The sequence below is a fragment of the Euprymna scolopes genome, chromosome 16, assembly GCF_053919585.1.
Source record: "Euprymna scolopes isolate OS-2025 chromosome 16, ASM5391958v1, whole genome shotgun sequence".
NCBI classification, from domain to species: domain Eukaryota; kingdom Metazoa; phylum Mollusca; class Cephalopoda; order Sepiida; family Sepiolidae; genus Euprymna; species Euprymna scolopes.
The window spans coordinates 10375995-10392199 of NC_136497.1; the positions used below are offsets into that span (position 1 = coordinate 10375995).

Consider the following 16205-nt stretch of genomic DNA (forward strand, 5'->3'; position numbering starts at 1 on the left):
GATCTTATTTTATATTATACTCACGCTTTAACACTGAAGACTAAGAAACGTAGGTTTTTACACGATGTTTTTGAATATGATTTTAATCACTGTTCGGGCATCACATATCTGTTGATGAAAAATAGTTGTCCTGTTTAGGGAATTCTTATGGAAATAATTTAAAGTTAAAGAATTTACCAATTAAACAGAAATTAAAAAGAAGATTGAAAAGAGGAAAACCGGTTGCAACTACATTATCTAACAAGAGATCTAGTTAAAAAAAACACCTGGACAGTATGACTAGTGAGATATTCTCAACTATGCATAGGCTGGATTAGAACAAACTTGTGGGTATCTTGATCAGAAAGTAATGCATAAGAATAATGCACTACACTCACATATAATACTTTAAACTCCACGTGAAAATGACACGACGAGAGAAAAACTTATGAGTATAATACGTTGCATGAACAACATAAAAATGAATTATAAAACTACGCCCTCCCCCAGGGAAACAGACAGACTAATCAGTGCATCAAGTAACACCATCAACTGAACAATACAGGGAGAGCGACACGAGGCACAAGAGAAAGAAAAGTAGAAAAAAACAGCTACACGGACAATTTGTGAGAATTATTAAAGAAGAGACTTACGAAAACATTTATAAATGGCTATAAATAAACGCTTACTCAAGAAAACAGTATCTTTAATAACAGCCGCACAAAACATTTCAGTTAGATCTAACTATGGCAAACCTAAAACTAAACCGAGAAATACGGCAACTCTAGATCTCAAAGTGACGAAACGATAAATTACATAATTGAATAGCAATATAGAAACATGCACTAATGCATATGAGATGTGCAGTACACTCGGAACTATGCAAATAATTACATGCTTTACATGCTGATAAATTGTAACGACAACTCACGGGAAGCAGTGCTGAGAAAACGAATACTATAAAATTGTCTGTGAGATTGTTTTGGGCTTAAATCAAATTAAAAAGTTTGATCGATTTCCAAGTAACCTACATCGAAAATTTCAAATGTTTAGACCAAAATTAGCGGAGGAGCTTTGTAAAGTTTTCAAAGGTCAGATAGTTGAAATCTGACCCCTTGACGGCAAAATTTCTGGCTACAGACCGATTAAAAAATCCCAAATCTCAATACACTTTATGTCAAATCTCGAGTCTGTAGACTGAAAACTGACAGAGAAGTTTGGTAAAGAAATACACACACAGATACGCACAGACACTTTCATTAATATATGCCCATTCTTTTGTTGTTGATTTTTTAACGATGATACGGTCATTAGAGTCTCCAACCTTGGAAATCTAAGAAAATATTTTTGTTAGAATAATCGCCCATATGTCTTGGACTTGAACGAATAAACGGTGATTATTTATTTATTATTTTACTTAGAAAACATTTATGCAATGTATATATATATATATATATATATATATATATATATAGCCCGATAAATAGTAATTATTAATAGTATTTTGAGTTTCATCCGCAGTGAGGATTACACTTTCAAATTTCAGAATACTAGTGTATCCACTAAGTCTGAAAAGGTAGAAAATTACACTGACCGAAAATTTGTGAAAATAATATACAATATCAGAACAATAGTCTGAAATATTCAAATGATACGAGTAATTAATGCTCACACTCAAGCTAAAAACAGGTAAACTACTCTGATCAATAGTTTGATCTATCTTACAATAATATAAATGTTCATATTCAAAAACATTACTGACATCTTCTTCCCGGAGGCCCGTAATTTTTTAACGTTGTTTTTTTAATAAAACACAATAATGCAGCAAAGTTTTTTTTTTTTTTTTTTGCCGTTACAAAGTTAATGGCAAAAGTAACAAAAAAAAACGAGAGTAAGAGAGGGCGAGAGAGGAAGAGAGACTGAGAGAGAATAGAAGACAAACCTATTGCAAAGCAAAGTATAGCTATTCTGTAAGTTTATAATGCCGGTTTAGTTTAAATATGTGTGAGCGGCCAAGAAGTAAACAATCTACATGTAATGCTGGTGCCTTGTGTGTATACGGTGTAACAATTTGGTGTAACGCTTTTCTTGCAGACGCCATGTTGCGTGCTTTTATGGTGAAGGTTTAAAATCTGGAATAAGAGAATTATAACTGGTATCCAATGAGAAAGGGATGAATATGCATAGGGAGAAATCATAATTTTCTGAATCTGCGAATCGGAAGTGAACGTTCTTTCTATGAGTTTATGAATCATTTTGTACATGTGACGGAACATTACAAATCTGCTATGTGTAATTTTATTCAGTTTACAGTGGGGACGATGAGAGAAAAAATAGAAACTAATTTCTCCAAAGATAATGGCGAAACTGATTATTTCTCTCCTAGAATTTATTTTTGGATTTTATTATAAGGCCTAAATCTGTGTATATGAAAAAGTTACATAATGTGGTGGATAATAGCCTAGGCATAATAATTTTTATGTGACATCTGTTGTTGCAAACCTACATTAATTTGGTCCAGAGGGGAATTTTTGCATCAAAATACAGGATATGCTATGTAAAAAAAAAAAAGCAAACGGACGGGAATATGGATTTATTAAAATGAATAAATACAGATGTATATTCATGCTTTAATTATATAAAAAGATTCTAGCAAAATTGCATGTTATTTATCATATCAACAATTTAATGAATTCTTTGTTCTCTTGTAAAACAGTCAATACTATAAGTACAATGACTTCTTTCGCATTTATTTCCCTATCTCAATATTCCAATTTACTGGTGTGCTTTTTATCAGTTGCGCCTTTTTTTCTTTCAGTTGCAATTTTTTGTATCCCTATGACGGCCGCTGAAAGTGCTTACACGGTTTGGTTGTACGGAGAATTCATTTGTCGATTCACAGGATTTATGCAAGGTAAGTTATAGGTTTTTTTTTTAAAATTATTATCAGTTTGTTCTAGGTGGAGGTTGCACATTCTACAAGGTTCCAAACATTCACTCGTTTTTTATAGATTCAAACCGAGAGATCTTTTTAAGATTCTAAAAGTCCATTTAAGTGTAATTGATTGACACTCTCTTGCACTTGGTTCACCGGAAATATTTGCCAGGTAGGTTTTCAAATTCTTTTTCTTGAGTCCAGTTGCCCCTATAATTACCCGAATGATTGAGATCATTATGATTATAGTTTCTTTTTATGCCGTGCATAAGACTGTATTTTGTCATTTTTCTACTTAGCTCTGTCGAAGCCATCATAATTGAGTAAACTGACGTCAACTGGAGATGCTTCATTCTTCTTCTTGACCATATCACTATGTCATGTTTGACGACTCCGTTTTCTTGGTACATAGCTTTAAGAATTTCATAGTCATAATTGATAGTGTATAATATTTTTTTTTTTTTTTTTTTTATTACATTTTCACCCCAAACAAGGCAAATTGCCACTTTGGTGTAGGGGGCTACTATCAGGGGCAACAACTACTGGGGTACTATGTAGGGATTTGGGCAGCAAGGTGTCGGTTCACGTTACACTTGAACTTCTGCACGTCAGTACTGTTGGGGAAGCAGGGACCTGGAATGGAATTCCAGAGTCTTGCGGTTCTGGGGAAGAAACTATTGGAGTAAAAAGATCTTTTACATCTAGGGACCTCTACAGTGTGGGGGTGGGATCTAGTAGCCTGTCGGGTTTGTCGAGGGTGCTCGCGTCGTGGGGGCACAAGTGATTGCAGTTCATCAGAGCATTCACCACTAAAATACTTGTAGAACAGGCAGAGGGATGCAACATTTCGTCGATGGGACAGAGGCTGAAGCTTAGATGCCAGTTCAGGGCCTATCAGATTTGCGACTCTCTTTTGAACCTTGTCAAGGAGCGAGAGACTAGTAGCAGATGCACCAGCCCAGATGTGGCAGCAATACTCCATACATGGGCGAATGGTGGCCTTATAGAGGTACAGGATACTTTCGGGTGTTAGTAGTTTTCTAGCACGGTAGAGAGAGCCCACCTTTCTTGCAGCGGCCCTGGCAATGCCTTCAATGTAATTGTTCCAACTCATGTTTCCTGTGAACGTTAGGCCAAGGAGTTTGAAAGATGGACTCTCAGATAAAGAGTCGTTGGCCATTGCTATTGGTGGTAGAGAGGGTTTCTTGTAATTATTGAATGAAACTAGTTTAGTCTTGGCAGCATTGAACGCGACCAACCACTTTTGTCCCCATTCCACTACAGATTGGAGGTCTTCCTCTAGTGTTTCTGCCATTTCTTTAGAAATGTGTTCATTCGTCTTCCTGTCGTGTCTGCCATAGAGTGTAGTGTCATCAGCATATATACCCATCTCAGAGGCAATGTTGTCGGGGAGGTCATTTATGAATATCAGGAACAATAGAGGTCCAAGGATAGAACCCTGGGGCACTCCCGCATTTATATCATATTGTTTAGATGTGCGACCGTCGAGGACTACCTGGATTTTTCTCTTATCTAAGAAGGATTTAATTATGTTAAGTATTCTACCAGTGATACCGTATGATCTGATTTTACTGAGGAGACCCTCATGCCATACCCTGTCAAAAGCCTTAGATATATCTAGAGCTAATATGTTTAACTGTTATTTCTGGTATGTTTTCCAATGATTTACTGTTTCATTCAATATTAACCTTTTTCCAAATGTTTCCGAATAATAAAAATACATATTTCATTATCTCCTATTGTATAGCAGCCGCTCCCCACCAGGAAAGTTTTACAGTTGGGTTGAAGGTGGCTCATACTTATTACTTTTGTGTGATAGATCCTGGACTTGTTGGCATTGCTGAGACCATTAATTTTCTGAACCCTACCAGACCTAAGCTACTGAACCTAGTTTGCTCATGTGCCTGGCTTCATGTGGAAGTTGGTGAAAATAATTTAAACGCGCTAGTAATCTTTTCCCTTTCATTTACTGCCATGATTCAGTCTTCCTGTGTCAGTATACCCCACAGGTTGATCGATCCTTCATGCACAGGTACTTTCTGCAGTAGGTGCATCAGAATGTTGTCTTCAACCTCTTTGGGGGGTTGTTTTTGTAAGATACTCCAGGATGCTTTCTATTGTATTTCAGGTGTTTCTCCATGCATACAGCACAGATGTGGTCAGATGAGGTGGTGCGATTGGGTAGCTATTTTTAACTCCCTGACAACATGAAAACATGTTGTCGGAAAAATACCGGTTTAGCGGTAACTCGGCATATAGCCGGTATATCGTAACTAGGTCTGGTTGGGTTAAAACATTAGGCATGAGGCCTTAATTTTGGATAAGATTTTATCCTCTCCTGATCATAGAAAAGCGATTCTCTTCTGAGACAAATGATTAAGCCTTACGTATCTATATAGTCTGGTTAAATTCACCCACAAAATGTATGCACTCTGTTAATTGGCATATTCTTCCAGTTTTGTTTTGTTTTTTGTTGGGTTTCTTTTTTTTTTTGCTTTTTTTTTTTTGAAAATGAAAGACATTCATGTATTTTTCTCGACTTTTCGGACTATTTCCCGATCCGATCATGTCCCTGATTCTGATTTGATTACATTTGTACGACATTATCGTCCAAAATGTTTTTCCACTTTAGTTGATGGAGATTGTTCTGCTGAGTCTTTTTTTATGAAGTTTATGTACCATTTTGACGTTTGGATTTTGAGAGCTCATCAGGTTTTTAGATATTATTCTGCACGATGTCAACATTTCTGTGTTTTAGTGTCTACTCTGTTAGTGCTGCTTCTAAGTTAACTAACAATGCCAAAGCTTTTTGTGATGATAGGCAAGGCAAGTGGATTGATTGCAATTACTTTGTTTTTAGTTACATATCTGTGAGAATGTGTATGTTATCTTGTATTTCATTTTCTTTTTTAAAATGCGACTAATAACAAGAGGTGGTGCATTTAATATTACGCGACCGTTGTAACATCTACAATATGTCTCTTTCTAAAACATGTGTATTTCTATAACTATTAAGTCGTCTATAAGGACCACAGTTAACAATATCTACTTTCTGCCACAGCAATTATTGATTATAAGCATAACAATTAAAAGAAAAGCAAATTGTTCGCTCGTAGTAATAATAATAATAATAAGAAGAAGAAGAAGAAAAAAAAGAAGAAGAAGAAAAAGAAGAAGAAGAAAGTGAGGGCAGATTGGTAGGGCGTTGAATAAGAAAACGTCCATCATGCCAATCATCATAGGTGGGCTTGGCTCAATTCCAGATGATATTGAGAAGCAGTTGAACTCCTTGGGAATCAAGAACAACATTACCGTACTCAAGAAGTCGATATTGTTTGGCACAGCAAACATCATACGCCAGATTCTTTCCATCTAATTGACCTTTTGAATATGCTTACTAGCTTTGGTGTAAGAACCCGCTCTTGAGTGAAAAATTAACCGGTGCAAGCATCTCAACACTTTGAAGTAAACGAACATAATAATAATAATAATAATAATAATAATAATAATAATAATAATAATAATAATAATAATAATAATAATAATAATAATAATAATAATAATAACCACTGGTAATAAGTTACGTTAAATCTATTAATTATGAGAAACGTTTAATCACAGATTACCTGTACTCAGAAAAATATCCTAAAAATGCAATACACAAACAAACATGGCTGCATTAGCAAGGCAGTTCAACTGCTACTAAGCCTCTGTTCAGTCTCGAAAGACAAAGGATACCCTCTGTAAGGAAGCTACGCGTGAAAATTGTTAGGCAAGAGTTGCGCAATTCCAATCACACCTCTCCTGAATCGGCACTGGTTAATTCTCGTGGCAAAGAAAAGTCAAGGGCGACTGGAATCAATGCCAATATAAGCGGAGAGCACATACAGTACCTGGAATTCCCAAATAGCCATTTTAGTATAAACGAAACTCAACGTTACTTAACTCCTGTGATCTAACGGGAACCTATGTGTCAACGAGAATTATGCTGAATGTATGTACTGGTACTATGCAGGAGTTTACACGTTAACTATGCAGACAAAATTCATGCAAACAGAAACTGGAGCCAGTCTTGAAAAATAAAATAAAATAATTAAATCCTCTAGGACATGGAAATGCAAAGGAAAAACTGATAAAAATTACAAGACCGGATCTGATAAGCAACAAGAAGAAAATTGTCTGCGAGGTTGTTGATTCAGTAGTTTTAAATGTGAAGATCAAAGACGAAAACTTTAGCAAAAGACATGTAACTTGCTAAAAAGCTGGTGGAAACATGAAAAAGTGACTGTAATTGTAGGAATACAATGAATTGTTATGAAAATTAAAATAAAATTAACTTTAAGTGGATCAACTTGAAAGTGTTGTATGCACAAAACACACATCGCTTATGAAAACAATTGAAATGACAATACAAACCAACATGCATAACCAAGTTACACCGACTAACTGCAGTAAAGTTTTTTTTAAGTAAAACACTATGTAGAAATCGCAATTCTCAAGACATTTGTAAACAAATATTATGTATCGAAATACAATAATGTATAGGCACAATATTATTCGAAGTAAATGGAAACTCACTTGCCGGGATCTAAAACAATCGCATAATGTCATAGGCAAAATAAAGGAACCGGCCGTTATCGCATGTAAACTACTGTCTGGAGAAAGAAACATAATGTCCAACGCGTATTGACACACACAAAACGAACTTTTAATCTGGGTATTCGCGCCACTTAGACTCAAAAGAAAAATAACTTGTTCCGACCAGTAACGGAGCACTATTAATGTCTTATGTGATGAAATTGGTGTTAATAAATAGGTATTATCATGATAATAACAATAATAATAATGCTTAAATAAGAAGAATTGCAAGAATTCTAATTACAAAAATAAACAGAATTTTGATAGCACAATCGACCGGAAATACTATAACGTAAATTCTCAAAAATTACTATAACCGAAATTACCATAAAATCAAGAGCAGAAACTGACATGCATATCATAACTGGAACGTGCAAAAATATAACAATTGATTTGATCATTAATCTCAATGCTTAATCCACGAAAATCCTATAAATAAAACGGCCAGTAATCTCTCACTGAAACAGCCAAACATCGTATGATTGAAACAGCCATACATACTATAAATTAAACGGCTAGATACAGATCAAATACGTTAACGACTAAAGGTCCTATGAATGAATCGTCCACGAACGCATTAACTGTATTGGCCAGAAAATAGGTAACTGAATTTGCCAAAATAATTAGCACGAAAGCAGAAAAAATACAATAACATAAACAGCAAGAAATTCCATACCTTAAATGGCAAGACATTTTATAACTGAAACGACCATACATCCTATTACTTAAACGGCTAGAAATCTGAGGCCTAAAACAAACAGAAATAATATAATTGAATCGGAAAAAAGGTGATAAGAAAAACATCATGGGTACTTGTACAGAATTTGAACCAGACGTTACTAACAGGCCGCTTGGCTTTGCTTGGAACATGACGTCAACTGCTGAGTGTTGCCGATTATCAAGGCGTAACAACGCTACTCAAGGAAAATACTAAATAAATTTTTTTTAAATAATAAAATCACCAAAATAAAAATATAACGAAAATAAAAAAGAAACAACTGCCTGCCGTAAAAATTTATGTTTTATTCTTGTAATATTTTTTAAGTGAAACAAAAAATAATTCAAGTAAGTTGTATCTTTTTCAGACATTTTTTTCTCAAAATTGTACAAAACTAATAAAAAAAAACTAATCTTTTGTGTTTTTCATATTTTTTACAAAGATTTAAAAAAAAAAACATTATTCGATGTGTCTTTCATGTATACTTTTTTATTTGCATTTTTATTTTTGCAACCAATGAAAAGTAATCAATTTTTGTATCTTTATTTTTGTTCTTTTCATGAATATTTATTTCTCTGGGGTTGGCCTGGGCAATTGATTCTTTTTATTTAATGAAATAAGGACAGTAGGGATATTTCCATAGCATTAGGTAGACTTGTCTAAGGTTGCAGCTAACGATGTCAAAGTGGGGTGAGAAGAAACAGCGGATGTGGAAGAAACATCGCCGGGTACTTTAAGATAAAGACAAAACGTCCATTACTAAATTTCTGTCTCCATATAAACTCGAAGAGATAACTTTCGAGAAGCTCCCGGCTGATCCGTTGATTTTCCCCGAATATTTTCCCCAACGATTGTCTTTAACTTTTGCCGCACATTGATCGGCGTCTTACGCCAGATTGCAATCAAACCGAGCGCATGACGTCACGTAGTTACGTCTGGTTAAAATTCTGTACAAGTACCACATCATCATTCAAACTCTGGTGGTTATAAATACAATAAATCAATGCGCAAGTATTTTATCAATAAAACGGTCTGCAATCCTAATAAAAACTGTTAGAAAGCCATAGTTGATATAGATGAAATTCGCAGGAAACCGCTAAGGAATCTTAACTTACTAGGATATAACATAATGACTTAAAATGACAAACATCCTATGATTAGAACGGTACAGAAATCACCGAATTGAGGCAGGCAATAATCCAACTAAGACTGGAAGAAATTCCATAATCGAAAACGCCAGACATCTGCTGAAACTGATAGAAATCTTCTATATTAAACGGCTAGAAATCACTAAACGGAATTGAGTCGGTAACTGAAACTACCAGTAATAAGAATTTAAAGTACATAAAACTGACAAAATCAAAGAAATTATAATTTAAACTGAAAAGCTAAACTAAATGAGGAAAAATTCCATTACGTGAATAGCCATAAAGTCGATCACTCGGGCGACTTAGAGTCCAAGAACTGAAATTTTCAGAAATCCCATAATTGCAACTGCAGGAAATCTTAAATGTGAACCCTGCAGACATTCTATAACTCACATTACCAATACTAGATGCCTGAACATGTATAATATCTCGTAACTGTAACTGTAAGTAACCCTATTACGGAAAGTACTAGAAACCCCATATCTAAGACGTGAATAAATTCTACAAGTAAAACTACACGAAATCTTATATCTAAACTAAAAGGCTCGGAAATCCAATAACTGATATGAACAGAAACCGTTAACTTCAATTGGCAGAAACGCCATGGCTGTAACAACTATAAATCTTACTTTTCATTGTGACATGAGCGTGGAGAGCTAGAACACAAACTAAAAATAATCCAGAAGAGTCGAATGACCGAGGAGAGAACGCACTAACATGACCACCACTTGAAGAGCGCGGATAGTACTAAAACCATTATAAGGTTTAGTTAAGTTTCTGAATTTTTTAGATGAGGATTGGTTATATGTATATATTATATTCATCGGACTAATGTTCTCATCTTGAGTATGATTTTCACAACGTTTTGGTCGATATAACCTCCGACCTTCTTCAGGTATATCTTGTCGAACTCAGGAATGTTTCTGTCGAACTCGGGAATTTGGACAATATTTCTATCGGAACCCTTTATTTACTTCACGGGGGTAGCGTGCTCTTGTTCCGTCAGCCATGACTAGATAGAAGCTCTAAGTAATTCGCAAATGTATATTTCGGTCGCCCACACTGAGGATTGAACCTTCAACCTTCAGGAGAATATCACTTTTACAATTCATTTTTCCCAATACTCTAACCATTGCGCCTCGGATCCGTGAAGTAAAGAAAGGGTACCGCTCGAAATTTAGTCCAAATTCCCGAGTTCGACGGAAACATTCCCGAGTTCGACAAGATATATCTGAAGAAGGTCGGAGGTTATATCGACCGAAGCCTTGTGAAAATCACACTCAAGATACGATGAATAATAATACGTAAGGTTTAGTGTTACTCAGATTTTACAAAAGACAGACGATCGTTACTGACGATAAACAAATGGTTAAATTATTGTCATTCAAATTTCTCCAAAGTTCCATTTTATGCCTAACGGTTAATAAAATAACGTACGATGATTTTCAATAGTTATTAAAAGAAATTGAGTTTACTAGAAAATTGGAACAGGGCATTGTTCCTCAGATTCCAGGACACTGGTTTTGATCAGTGACAATACAGAGAATATTGAAACACTAGCACGACTTATGGAAATAGAATGAGAATACATTTAATCAACGAATATTTTTTCATAAAATTGATATTGTTCTGGATAGCGCGAATATTAAATTATCGAACAGAAAAGGTTATAATACTCAGCAAATATGAGTTTATTAACAATTCTATGAAAATATTGTCCATTATATTTTAAATATAGAACTGATCAAAATTAGATAAATTCATAAGTACTAATAAATACTAAAAAATAATATTGTCTTGCACAGTTTATTACTACTAATGAAAATATGTGGGAGACAATCTTTTATTTACTCCTCCAGTCCAGTACTTCTCAGCAGACAATCTCCCTTTTTCCTTGTTTTTTTTTTTTTCGATTGTAACCATTTTTATGTAACGCTTCGCTAATTTCTTTTGTCGGTGAAGAATCGCTGCACGTTGAAATTTCTACGAGTTCATTTCAGCATTACAATAATAATCATGCATTATTATAATAATATTCGAAAACGAGGCTACATTAAAGGGATGTTACTCTCATATTTTTGTCCAGGTTGCCAGATTAGCCTTTTAAAATCAAAATTTACCGAATTTGTCCTTTTACCGAAGTAATTTAACCTCCAGAAATTGTATTTAGCATTTTAAAAGCGTAACGTCTAGACTAACTAAGGAAAAAACAATCATGATATTTTAGAAATACAAATAAAATGTTTATGCAAATTAAATATCACTGCGATTGTTGTTAATTTCAATGTAGATGTAGTAATTAGCATTAACAATATTGGGTGAAAGGCGATTCAATATGAATCAAATAAATGTCAGTTTTGCTTTTGTGAAATGGACGAAATACAGATAACATGTTTCCTTGCGGGTATATACAAAGTATTCTTATCTTCATGCTTAACTGAATTATTTTTTTTATTTAACGTTATATCATTAGTTCTCTTCCAAACTGTTTCCTTTTATCTTGCTCTGTTTCCATACATTTATTCTCGCGTCTACTTGTTTTGGCTACTTTCCTAGTTATTCGTTGTTTTCTTGGCAATATCGTATCTTATACCCACCCGCAGTAGTTGAATATCTTATACACATGTATGGGGGCGTGGAGATATAAACGAAGAGTTTCTGAATTTTAGAGCAAATACAATTACTTGATGGATGGCTAGAAGTATTATTTCTAGCCAGCCAAACGTTATTTTAATGACGTACAGTCTATTCAGTCTTAAGACTGAATTTCAGCGTCTAGACATAGGAAAGGTGTGTGTTCTAGCATTTTATTTATCTATTGAGTTCTTAGAGTTGGTGTAAGGGCTAGCCAGTTATTATTCCGATTAGAGATTGTTTTGGTTGAGGATGAATATGGGTTATGATATTCGGTAGATCACCTTATGGAGAGGAACGGTTATAGTATTATCAATATAATACTATAATCTGAGGACACGCAAAAGAGATTAGTAAAATGTAGTTAGACAAAAATATAATAAATATTTAATTGATTGTGACGAACCAGCGCGGAAGCGCTCAAGAATTTGCTGTCAATATTTAAGTGGTGAAAACTAATTCGTCCAACGGTTTAAAAAGCCGATAACAGTCATTCGGCGGGTAACTGCCAAGTTTGTTCCGGTAACATGTCGTGTCGAATCGTTGAGGGTGTTCGGGTTCGAATCAATCAAGTTGTTCGGAATGCTGTCGTGTCAAAACGTCGGGGGTGTTCGGTTTGAAGCGAATTATTCGGGACCCTGTTGTGTTGAATAGATGGTGTTGTTCGGTATAGTGTATTGTCGAATCGTCAAAGGTGTTCGGCTTCAAATCGACGGAGTTGTTCGGGGTCGTGTTGAATCCTCGGAGGTGGTCGGGTTCAAATCAATCGAGTTGTTAGGGATCGTATCGCGCGAATCGTCGAAAGTGTTCGGGTTCGAATTGATGTAGCTGTTCAGAATCGTGGGAAAGGTTCTAGTTTTAATCGACGGAGTTGTTTAGGATCGTGTCGTACAGAATTGTCGGAATTGTTCGGGTTCGAATTGACAGAGTTGTTTGAGATATTGTAGTGTCGAATCGTTAGAGTTGTTTGAGATAATGTAGTGTCGAATCGTTAGAGTTGTTTGAGACAATGTAGTGTCGAATCGTTAGAGTTGTTTGGGATAATGTAGTGTCGAATCGTCAGAGTTACTAGGGTGCGAATCCCTGTTATTTGGGATCGTGTCGTGTCGAATCGTCAGAGGCGTTCGGGATAGAATCCACGGAGTTGTTAGGAATCATGTCGTATCGAATCGTCAGTAGCGTTCAGGATCGAATCGACGGTGCTTTTCGGGATAGTGGCGTGTTGAATTAACGAAGTTGTTCGGTTTCGAATTGGTGTAACATTAATTTTTTGTTACTTCTGTCCTTGTGAAGCATCATTAATTGTTCCAAAAAATATTCTAATGTTATTATTGTTCCTATTTACAATGCCTCCCCACGGGACAGGGTTAGACACAAGGGTCGTTTTTTAATGTGGAGAAAAAGAACAAAAATAAAACGTGTCTCAGTCGTGAATGATTTCTCCTCCACTGATAGAGAACAAGAAATTGCAGTGTAGATCTTAAGAACAGATACTACACTTTGATTTTGACCTGAAGTGCAATTGTTGTGAGTTTGGAGTATGTATCTATATATGATAATTCTCCTCTAATTCAAAATGGGGTTCATTTGAATTTGATAATACACGTTCTTATATTTAAGTTTTATAATACATGTTCGGATAGTTAAGTTTGATAATATATGTTATTCAAGTAAAGTTTGATAATACATGTTATTCTAGTAAAGTTTTATAATACATGCTATTATAGTTAAGTTTGATAATACATGTTCTTAGAGTAAATGTTGATAGTACATATTATTATAAAGTGTGATAATACATGGCATTATAGTTTAGTTGTATAGTACATGTCATTATAGCTTTGTTTGATAATACATACCATAATATTTTAGTTTGATAATACATGTTATTATAGTTAAGTTTGATAATACATGCTATTATAGTTAAGATTAATAATACATGTCATTATAGTTAATTTTAATAATGCATGTATTTATAGTCAATTTGATAACATATGTTATTTTAGATACGTTTTATAATACATGTAATTTAAGTAAAGTTTGTAATATGCATGTTATTTTTGTTAAGTATGATAATACGTGTAATTATAGTAAAGTTTGATAATATATGTCATTATAGTCAAGTTATATAATACATGTTTTTTAATTACATTTGATAATACATGATATTTAAATTAAGTTTGGTAATACATGTTATATTAGTTAAGTTTTATAATACATGTTATTAAAGAAACGTTTGATAATACATGTCATTATGGTAAAGTGTTATAATACATGTCATTATAGTAAAGTTTGATAATACATGACACTATAGTTTAGTTTGATTATACATATTATTATTGTAAAGTTTGATAATACATGTCATTATAGTTTAGTTTGATAATACATGTCATTATAGTTTAGTTTGATAATAAATGTCATAATAGTTAATTTTATAATACATATTATTATAGTTATGTTTGATAATGCATATTATTATAGTAAAGTTTGATAATGAATTTTATTATGGTTAAGATTGATAATACATAATATTATAGTAAAGTTTGATAATAAATGTAATTATAGTAAAGTTTGATAATACATATTATTATTGTAACGTTTAATAATACACATTATTATAGTTAAGTTTGAAAATACATGTTATTATAGTTAAGTTTTATAATACATATTATTATAGTAAAGTTTGATAATAAATGTAATTATAGTAAAGTTTGATAATACATAATATTATAGTAAAGTTTGATAATACATAATATTATAGTAAAGGTTGATAATACATATTATTATAGTTAAGCTTGATAATACATAATATTATAGTTAAGTTTGATAATACATATTATTATAGTAAAGTTTGATAATACATAATATTATAGTTAAGTTTGATAATACATAATATTATAGTAAAGTTTGATAATACATAATATTATAGTAAAGGTTGATAATACATGGCATTATAGTTAAGTTTGATAATACATATTATTATAGTAAAGTTTGATAATACATAATATTATAGTAAATTTTTATAATACATAATATTATAGTAAAGTTTGATAATACATATAATTTAGTTAAGTTTGATAATTCATATTATCATAGTAAAGTTTTATGATACATATTATTATAGTTAAGTTTTATAATACATATTATCATAGTAAAGTTTGATAATACATATTATTATAGTAAAGTTTGATAATAAATGTCATTATAGTAAAGTTTGATAATACATATTATTATAGTAAAGTTTGATAATACATATTATATTAGTTAAGTTTTATAATACATATAATTTAGTTAAGTTTGATAATTCATATTATTAAGGTAAAGTTTTATAATACATATTGTTGTTGTGGCAACCGCTTATTTGCATATGCGAATAACATAACACTATAAATGGCATGGAAAGTGTTCAACTGAGCTTCAATCTATGGTCCCCCCTCGCCAAACTTTCACAAGAAACACTCGTCTAGCTGTACACACTATCAATAATTCCCCCACTCTTTATCTGTGCCTAAACCTAAACGTATATTCCATAAACAAAGCTTCTTTCTTAGAACTGCACGCCTGTGGAATTGTCTTCCGTTTTCCTGCTTTCCGGCCGACTACAATACGGTTGTGTTCAAGTCTAACGTAAATAAGTTCTTGATGAGCCGTTCTATATAAGTTATCAAATTTACCAAATTTTCATTACTAATGATTACTAAATTGTCCAATGTCTACTGTACACTTTTTAACCCTTATCCTTGAGTGGCCTCTTTGCCTTGATAAGTGGTGATGCCTATGTAAAAAAAAGTACTCATATATAACTGCAAGAGCCACCCAACATAATATGACCAGAACAACTATATCAAAATTAAGATAAACATGACAAAGTAAAACCGGCACATGTAGACTCTGGGGAGAAAGAGACGAATCGTTAAGAGAAGATATATACAACGAACGCACCAGAAATAGAATGAGCTAAGCCTGTTTGAATTAACAGAGCAAAAACGCTGGAAATATCGGGTGGTGGAAAACCAATGAATGGTTTTTCTGCTGTTGAAATTAAAGACTAAAAGAAGAAAAAAGTAAGAAAGAAAACTTATATGTGAGTGTTGACATAAGTAAACTTGAAGAAAAGTCAATAGTAGATGAAACA

The 16205-nt window shown here is 33.3% G+C and overlaps 1 protein-coding gene across 1 annotated transcript in view; it reads left to right on the forward strand.

The window, feature by feature from the left end:
- The first annotated feature begins 2795 nt into the window (after nt 1-2795).
- Nucleotides 2796-16205, forward strand: part of LOC145295836 (QRFP-like peptide receptor) — a 488459-nt gene continuing 475049 nt past the window's right edge. Inside the window, exon 1 of the mRNA XM_080141546.1 lies at nt 2796-2893. Coding sequence (XP_079997672.1) covers nt 2818-2893 — 76 coding nt within the window. The 5' untranslated portion in view covers nt 2796-2817. The remainder of the gene's footprint in view (nt 2894-16205) is intronic.